The following is a 9,761-nucleotide window of genomic DNA, read 5'->3' on the forward strand; positions in this document are numbered from 1 at the left end:
AATGATGTATATTATTTTAATTATTTTTTAAACTTAAATTTTATTGTTTCAAAAAAACTTTGAATTTTATTTTATATTAAAATATCATTAATACTTAATAGTTAAAGAGATGGGATGTGACGCGTGTTCGTTATCCAGCTGTATCCCACTGGATATATTTCAACCGCTTCATCCTTTTGTTTCCCCATGCACAGCCCATAACTCCCCCTCCAAATCCACCGCCTACTCCGGTCACCCGTTATTCACTTCTCTCATATAAATCATCTCAACTCCTAGTCGTCCCAATCCAAATTCAGATTTCTCTTCCATTTATAGAGAAAATGGCAGCGAATATCCACAAAACGGATACGGATCGGATCAAGGGTCCGTGGAGCCCCGAAGAAGACGACCTTCTACAGCATTTGGTGCAGAAGCACGGCCCCAGAAACTGGTCCCTTATCAGCAAATCCATCGTCGGGAGGTCGGGGAAGAGCTGCCGCCTCAGGTGGTGTAATCAGCTCTCTCCGCAGGTGGAGCATCGGGTTTTCAGCCCGGATGAGGATCGGATCATCATTCGGGCCCATGCCAAGTTCGGAAACAAATGGGCCACCATAGCCCGTCTTCTCTCGGGTCGGACCGATAACGCGATCAAGAATCACTGGAACTCGACCCTCAAGCGCAAGTGCGATGAGGGTGGCGGTGATAGCAGTTTTGCGGGGTTTGAGATTCACCAGGAGCAGCCGCCGTTGAAGAGATCCGCCAGTGAAGGGTCGGGTCTACCCGTTTACTTCAGCCCAGGCAGCCCGTCTTGCTCTGACGTAAGCGACTCGAGTTTGCCGGTGGTGTCCGGGTCGAATTTGTATAAACCCGTGGCGAGACCCGGTGGAGTCTCGCCGAGGAAACTAGAAGTAGGATCCGCCGGCGGCGATCCTCCGACGAGTCTTAGCCTCTCTCTTCCAGGGTCGGATTCATCCGAGTCGACGAGTCTCAAGATTGACTTGACTGAGGCAAAAAGGAACCAAACTCCACCCCCACCCCCGCCGCCGACGCCTCTGCTTTCGTTGGCAGCGTCGCCTAAGCCCTTAGCTGTTGCTGCGTCGGCCACTTCGTTGGCGGTTCAGATACCGCAGCAGGAGAAGGTGTTCACACCATTCAGTGCGGAACTGATGGCCGTGATGCAGGAGATGATAAAAACAGAGGTGCGGAACTATATGACGGGATTGGATCAGCATCAAAAGAAACTTTTCCACCATCAACAGCAGCAGCATTACATCCAACAGCAGATTCAGCAGCAGGTTCAGCAGATGGGGATGTGCATGCAACAAGCCAATGTCAACGAGAGACTAAGGAATCCAACCATAAATCGCCTTGGAACCAGCAGAATCGATTAAGTTCTTGGTGTTCAGGTCTTTTGCGAGAAATGAAATTCAGAAACGGCCTAATGGGGAGTTTGGGGAGAAAGAAAGAAACGATCTTTGTTTCTAGTTCGTTGTGTACAGTTAGGGAAAAGAAGAATGTTTCGAGGAGACGACTGAGGGAAAAATATGCGAAATCCAAGGGAAAAAAAAGAGATTAAATTAAATCATATTCCAATCAAATCCATGTTAATTATGAGCTCTCTTATCTCTATATTCCTTTTTCTAAATCTATATAAATAAACAATCTTAAATTTTGTTTTAATTTATGGTTCTTCTTGAATTTTAGTTTTGGTTAAAAAAAAGGGCTGATAATATCTATGAGCAAGTTGATGGTTTGAAGGGAACTGAAAGCGAAACCCAGAAGTAGACTGAATTGTAGGACTCATTCCCATTGGTTGAAATGTATGAATATGCTTTTGTGATTATTCCTATCCCTCGGCTCTGTTCGAATTTACTTCAAAGCGGGCACGCTTTTCTTGCCTTTAATTGTATGAATTTAATCATTTTTATGTATTGAACTAATACAAATACCATCAAACGAAGTAAATACAAAATTCGAAGCTTTTAATGAATTCGTCATCTCAAATATTGAGTATTAATTTTTTTTTTTACTGTTTTATCAATTTATTTTTAATTATGTAAAACATTCATTAAATATTTAAATAATAGGCAAAATAAACAATTTATTTTTAAGAAAAAACACACAAAAGCTAAAAGCCTAAATGTAAAATATATGGGAGTGACAGATGAAATATGTCGATAGAGTTGGTAAATGCACTGCATACGATATTGAAAGCCAATTAATAAATGCGAACAGCTTTGTAAAAAGAACCAAGATGATGATTTTGAAAAACCTAAATGAGCTAGTGGTAGTTGGTTGAATCAAAGGGTCCAATCAAGATCGAGCGAATTTTTCTGAATTCGGAGCACATTTCTTGATAATGCTTCCACCCTACACTGTAGGGCTGCTCTGTGCTTAGTGGGGACTTTTTTTTATATAATTTTTTTTTAAGAAGAAAAAAATGAAAGTAATATAAACCGGGAATAGTCTCTTTACGGAGGTTTGAGATTGTGTGACTCGTTATTTATTAATCGAAGCCTTGCAACTGCAAATTTATATTTTCCTACATTTTCTTTTGATGTATTGAATCCCACAAATTCGACTCAGAACATATTAAAAAAACCATGTAAATTCTATTTTTTATAAATGAAATTAATCATGTAAAAAATCGGAAATTTTTATTTACGCAAAAACTAATATGAGATCATTAATCAATTTTGTGAGATAGATTTCTTTCTAACCAGATTCATGAAAAATATCGTTTTTTATGCAACTACTCTTACTTATAAACTTCATCTACACGTCGGTGGGACTGTTAGCTACTCTTCTATTATTATTATTATTATTATTATTATTATGTGCCCATTATCTGTTGATCTCGATGAAGGGTCCAAGGCAAAATATGGGCTTTGGGTAAAAACCATAAAGGTATGAGTAGTGAAGTTCATGGGCTTTTCATGTGAAGGAATGGAAACGTGGTTGTTAGCACTCGTTCCAACAAAAATGAGTACCAGTTGAAATTTTTAAAGAGATGTTCACTCGAGGTTCGGACATTGACGATTTCGATCCTTCACCGAGGCTTGGAAAGTTTATGATTACATTTCCTTTCCCCAAGAGGAGGGCTTCGGTAAGAGTTCAGTTTTTAGTTCTTTACTCACACGGGGGGATTGGGTTGGATCAGAGCCATCGATTTTTTGTCTTCTAACCACGCTTGAATCTTTTATGACACTATGTCCATCTTCTGGAGGCTTGGGCCAAAACGATTAATTTGTATCGCTTTATCCATGCTCGCGGACATTACGAGTCTATATCCCTCTACAGCGGGGCTTGGAACTGGAAAGCATTTGCCAAAACGATCAAGCTGAGCATCAAAACTGGCACGAAGAAGGCGGTCACTTTCGTTTCTTTCATCATTTTTTTGATTAATTATTTTAGAAAATACGATTGATACAGAGTTGTGTGTGTGTGTGTGTATTGTGCCAATTTTTTGGAAAAATATTTAATTTAATCTTTTAAGTTGACATGTTTGTTTGTTTTATTTTGTCATTAACTTGTTAAGTTGTGTTTTAGTCAAGCAACTTTGCATTTATATTGAAATTTTAATTTATGTTGATTTATATCATATAAAATAAATAATTGACCCACTTTAAAAATTATATAAATTTTGTAATATTTTATCGATCTAAATACCAATATATTTATATAGTAAGAAATTTATTAATATAAATAACCTGGGAGTTGCATATATTGGTTTGGATAATCCTCCCCCTTGAGCTAGCTTTTGGGGTTGAGTTAGGTCCAAGTTTCAATCTTAACATGGTATCAGAGCTCGGGTTTCACCGCTATGTGTTGGACTGCCTACAATTAGGCAATCCGTTCTGCCCATAATTGGGTCATTTGTAAACTCCACGCTCCAGATGTTCATTCCTGGGCGTGAGAGGGGTGTGTTAATTGTCCCACATCGGTTGGATAAATAACTTTTGAGTGGTATATATAGAATTGGACAATCCCCCTTGAGCTAGCTTTTGGGGTTGAGTCAGGTGAAAGTTCAAATATTAACAAATATCTAACGTAATATATATAATTTGCATTTTCTGAATAATTAATTGGGAATGACCCAATAGACCAATTCCAGGTACTTTCAGAAAAGTATTATAAGACAATGGAATCGTACGTTGTCTAAACAGCATGTCTTAGTTACATTAATATAACCATCGATATTTTAGATGTCATGTTAGTATCCAATTGGTTCAGATCCATCAATTCAGTGTCCTTCACTCGAGGTTGGGGCGTTGTTGATTTTGTATCCTTGGCTGCTATGCCCAAATCCTGGCTCGCTTGGGCCAGAGCTCTTAATTTCACGTCCTTCATCGAGGCTTGGAACATTTATAATTACACGTCCTTCTTCAGGGGGTCTCGGGTCAGAGCCATCGTTTTTTTGTCTTCTAACAATCATGTTTGGAGCTTTAACGACTTTATATCCTTCTCCATGTGGGTTTGGACCAGAGTCATCATTTTTTTGTCTTCTGACAATCATATTTGAAGCTTTTATGACTCTATGTCCTCCTCCAAAGGGGATTGGACCAGATTCATCGTTTTTTTGTCTCCTAACAATCATGTTTGTAGCTTTTACGACTTTATGTCCTTCTCCAGGAGGGCTTGGATCAGAGCCATCCTTTTTTTGTCTTCTAAGAATCATGCTTGGAGCTTTTACGACTCTATGTCCTTCTCCAGGGGGGCTTGGACCAGAAGCCATCCTTTTTTTGTCTTCTAACAATCATGCTTGTAGCTTTTACGACTCTATGTCCTTCTCCAAGGGGGTTTGGACCAGAGCCATCGTTTTTTTGTCTCCTAACCATGCTTGGGTCCATTATGAGTCTATGTCCCTCTCCAGGAAAGCTTGGAACCACCAACGCATTTGCCAAAACGATAGAGCTAAGCATCAACATTGGCACGAAGAAGGCGGTCGCTTTCGTTTCTTTCATCATTTCGAATGATAGAGAGTTGAAATCTTTATAGAGATGGTGTATTTGTTTGTTAGATTGAGAAAAGTCTTGCACACGCATGTGTAATTTATATTGAAGGATTGCTTGATATTTTTGGATAAAGTATTTAATTTCGATAATTAGGATAATAGATTAATGTTTTGAATCGAGGGGGCTAGATTTTAAGGGAAAAAATTCATTGGCAAAAAATCACTTGGTCAAGATCTCTCTCTTATATTATGTTGATTTTTTATTCTTTTAACTTATATATCTTTTGATTTTTTGTATGTGATTTTGGGTTTTGACTACTAATCTTCCTAATAATGATAAATAATTAAAAAAAACCCGGAATTTTGTTTTCTATATTAGTATTCCAGATTTTATTATCTTGATATTTTGTAAACTTAATCAAAGAATATTATATTATATTAATGTTGTAACGATCACCTACTGAAACTACTGAATCTGCAAGCATTATGAAGCTTTTAGCATCTTCTTCAAAGTTAACTTTATTTGAGATGTTCGCACACACTATGGAGTTGTATTATATCATTTAAGGATCACTTGTGAATCATATTTTACTCACTAAATCTTTCTATACTTGAACTGAGTTGTGTAGTGTCTTGTCGTAAATTGTCAAAGTATGTTTTTGGACAAATTGTAGCTGTGGAGAGTTGTTAGGATTTCAGCTAAGACATTGTATCAATCAAATATTATAGTAAAATATTTTTGGAAACATAGAAACTTAGTTTTCGAATTTTTATAAACAAACTATTACCTTCTATTTATCTTATATTATTAATGTCACATCTTTCTTCATTTTACTAAGTATTGAGAGTTTTTTCCGTATTTTAAAATATTTTCAGTTGCTCATAGTACTTAGTTTGATTGAGAACATAACCGAGATGCTAATCCGGCTTGATTTTAAATTTTATTCAAAAAGATATTAAAGTGTTTATTCACACCTAATGTAAACACATCTTCGAGTATAACACATTGTTTATTGCATAAAATTTTAATTCCAATAATTAAAATAATAAAATTAAAGATTTAAAATATGTAAAACATAAATTATATTTTAAAACATTGTTATATATGGTATTTTTTAAAATTTAAAATAAATAAATAATAATCAAAATAAATTTAAAAATATGTTTAAAATACATGATCTATGTCAAACCCAAACGCAAATTTAAATTGGTTCAATCAACTATTACTTAAATCAAATTTATAAATTTTAAATTATGATTGTTTAGTTAATGTGAAAAAATAATAAATGATAAGTTTTGAAAAAACTGGCTAAAATTTAGTAAGAGTAACATTGACCATCAATTAGATAAAATGATAAGTTAGAATATAATTAACAATTTATGGAGGCAAATAACACTCTCCATTATGTTTTAAAAATTAAATTTGATTTTGGATTCGATTTGGTGTATAATTTTTTTTTTTAATTTTAAAAGAGTAGGTCTCATGAGACCGTCACACGGATACTAATATGTGAGACGGGTCAACCCTACCCATATTCACAATAAAAAGTAATACTCTTAGTATAAAAAATTATACTTTTCCATGGATAACCCAAATAAGATATCCGTTTCACAAAACCGACCCGTGAGACCGTCTCACACAAGTTTTTGTCATTTTAAAAATAGCTTGAATCATTTCTTACTTTAATTTTCATAAGATAGGGCATGTATTTTGAAATTTTAATTTATATTAATGTTAATTTATAGATAAGTCTTCTATGAGAATTGAGACGTGTCGATATAGTCTATACACGAGAAATAATATTTTTGATATAAAAATTAATATTATTTATGTATCGTCTAGAGATCCATCTCACATGTCAATGAGTTGGTCTCATAGCAATCTAGGGGTCTGCTAGCTCGTTTTACCATATGATAACCCCCTAAAGTGTCGAGTTTATGCCTTGGGCTTGGGCCCAATCTATTTCTAATATAAAGCTTCCAATTTACTTGGGCCTTTTTTAATAGGCTTTAAAAAGAAAATTAATTTTTATGGGCTATCACTTGCACATTCAAACTCGAAATTGATGTGGCCCAATTAAACATTCTTTTAAACAGGCATCCTAGCCCAGCTTCAAAAACAGAGAATTTACAGGAACTACAAGTCACGCTCGGTACGCTCCTATTCTTCCGCGTGAACAACCTATAAATAACATCCCCATTCTTCAGGTCTCGCAAATCGGTCGGGATTCTCAAATTTAAGTCCTCAAGCCGTTCCAGTCCATATTATTCCTGAAATTTCAAGTTTTTTTCTGGGTAAATCAATGGAGTCAATCACTTCTATGGAGTTGAATTATCTCGTATACCGTTATCTTCATGAATCAGGTCTATTGTCTTCCAGATTCGGTTCTTTGGCAGTATATATATATCTATAACTTTTTACTTACGCATGTAGGGCCATTATTGGTTGTTTTGGAATTTATTTCTCCATATCGATGTTAACTACTTGAAAATCTGTGGTTTATGTCTTAGTTTCAACACCCCTTCCCCGCCTTTCTCTGTATATATGGTGTTGTTTCCATTGATTTAGTTCTGATTGTGAAGGATTGTGCGACTGAGCTCTAATTTATTCCTTGTCTTCGATTTGAATCGTTGCTTTTTGCTGTCAAATCAGAAGTATTTTATGCTCGTCTGGGAAGAGGGAGCCCCTCACTGAGAAGATATTCTTAAAATTTGTACCTTTTTATAATCTCCAATTTAACCTATAAAATATAATTGGTCATTGGAGAACTGCAAAAATATACATATGTATGTATAATAAGTTTTCGGATGGCAGATTTTTATTGTGCATCAAGGTGAAATAGATTTGAAAATATTTGTTTATGTTTCAAATGGATTAATTTCGATGCGGTTGTCTCCTCCTCTGCTCTTGTGAGTTAGTTGTGTAAATTTGTGCCTTCCCTGGTTTTTAATAGTCATCTTTAGACTTTCTGAGTGTAGATTGCGGAAATTTTTAGAAATTATCATATCATCAAGCTTCTGCAGTTTTTGGGTGTACTTTGAGATATGATTCTTAATGCTTAGAGGTGTTGGTTATATTAGTTATAGAAGAATTTTTTGTTTCTTACCTTTTTTCACCTTTCACACACTACGATTATGTAATTAGGTTAGTTCGTTACTTGAGTTGTATATAAACGATTCATACTCTTTATTACATTATTATTCACAATGAAAAATGATTTTTTTGCTCACTTCGTCTCACACCTTAACAAGCTGGTACTAAGGCAAAAACAAAAACTGTATAATATTTTAAGAACATTGTCACTGTTGTTCATTAGAGCCTGCATTGAACATTCAGTCAGGCATCAATTTAACGACGCCCTTGGCTGTAGTACGTAATACATCTATTTCGTCAGATGCGATACATATAAGGAAGTTGCTTTGTCACGCTCCCTTTATGTGAGATTATCTCAGAGAGTTCAGTTTCTTAATTGACATTATTCTGGTAACAGGGAGCGGATCCAGCTGGGGTGATCTGGCAGTCGCTCCTCCCCAACTGGAAAAAGATTAATAATCTATGTGTAATGATTCTAAAAGTTCAACTTTCACCCTCAGAAGAACTCTATTGACTTTCTCCCTTTCCTAGAAATTGTTGATCCACTCAGCCCGGTGATAATGAGGCTGTATTTTCCTTTTCTCTGATTATTATCTACTGTCTTTTCAAAATTCTTATGTCTGTGTTCGTTAAATGTTTTGATGCTTCCTATCGTTTTATGTCTTAAAAAAGGTTTAGCAATTAATGTGGTAAATGTTGTACAACATTTGAATTTTTATGGTAAGAGATGAGACAATGCATTTGAGACAAATGGTGGTTTTCCCATCCCTTCCTTTCCATGCCATCTTGCTTATGCATTTCTTCGTATGAATTTTTCATAGGATTTACGCATTCTGCTTTCACTTTTGGATTCGAGTCTGGTCTCAACAAATCCTCGATTGATGGCAATCTGATTCCACCTGGATCTTTAGTTAAAGTTGTGCAAAAAGGACTTCAATTTGTGGAAATGGAAGCAAATGTTACTAATGTTAGAAGTTACATAACTCATCTCAAATCATTTTATTTTCCATAGAAGGCGGCACGTGTTTTATGTATGTTAATATAATATCTTGCTTATCAGGCCGAGATTGACGAGGTCGACGACTTCACATATTTGCAACCATTAGATCTCATCACAAAGGACGTCGACGAGCTATATAAAATAGTTGTGAACAAAAGGGACAGGAAACAGGAGGCTGGAGAAAGGAAATTGGATGAAGAAACCGTTGAAGCAGCAACTGGCAGAGTTACAGATAAGGAGAAGGTAAAGATAATACCAAAAAAAGCTAGGGATATAAAGGGATAGAGAAAGTGCATGTAAAGATGCAGTCGCTGAGAACAACACCTAGAAATTGACACAAGGAAAAATGTGATGTTTTGGGTTAAATCTAACTTGGGTAACTCTGAAAGATAACTTAATTTCATTTATTTATTTATCTTATTCTTAGTTTAGAGATTGGAATTCGATGCCTTGCCCGATCTAGTTACTATTTTTTGTCTGTTGCCTATGCAGAGAACGTTTTTGTACAAATGTTTGGTCAGAAGTCATTTTGGGTGTATAAAGTCAGAGCATACACATATATGTATACTCACAAACATATGTATATTCATATATATATATATATATTATTTGTACACACAGTCAGATGTGTAATTGGTTTATAGTTTATGAAGTACTTTATGGTTTAAGTACCTTTCATAAACCAACTGCACATTTGACACTATTGTGCGTGAAGAGTCGTCTCCATTTTCATT

At 35.4% G+C, this 9,761-nt stretch overlaps 2 protein-coding genes across 3 annotated transcripts; both read left to right on the top strand.

Annotated features, from left to right (window-relative positions):
• Window positions 1-241: 241 nt before the first annotated feature.
• On the top strand, window positions 242-1,663 carry LOC140823597 (transcription factor MYB44-like). The gene has a single exon (XM_073185016.1). The coding sequence runs from the start codon at window positions 321-323 to the stop codon at window positions 1,368-1,370; it is 1,050 nt and encodes a 349-aa protein (XP_073041117.1). The 5' UTR covers window positions 242-320; the 3' UTR covers window positions 1,371-1,663.
• Window positions 1,664-7,078: 5,415 nt separating this feature from the next.
• LOC140823599 (WD40 repeat-containing protein HOS15-like) lies at window positions 7,079-9,514 on the top strand. Of its 2 annotated transcripts, none has more exons than XM_073185020.1 (3): window positions 7,079-7,297; window positions 8,849-8,985; window positions 9,088-9,514. In XM_073185020.1, exons 1-3 carry the CDS (start codon window positions 7,237-7,239, stop codon window positions 9,310-9,312), a joined length of 423 nt encoding a protein of 140 aa, XP_073041121.1. In that variant the 5' UTR covers window positions 7,079-7,236; the 3' UTR covers window positions 9,313-9,514. The 2 variants fall into 2 exon arrangements, with proteins under 2 accessions (XP_073041121.1, XP_073041119.1); XM_073185018.1 differs by having other exon boundaries at window positions 7,084-7,297; window positions 8,849-8,994.
• The last annotated feature ends 247 nt before the right edge of the window (window positions 9,515-9,761 follow it).

The sequence above is a fragment of the Primulina eburnea genome, chromosome 2 (genome assembly GCF_022965805.1).
Source record: "Primulina eburnea isolate SZY01 chromosome 2, ASM2296580v1, whole genome shotgun sequence".
Taxonomy (NCBI): domain Eukaryota; kingdom Viridiplantae; phylum Streptophyta; class Magnoliopsida; order Lamiales; family Gesneriaceae; genus Primulina; species Primulina eburnea.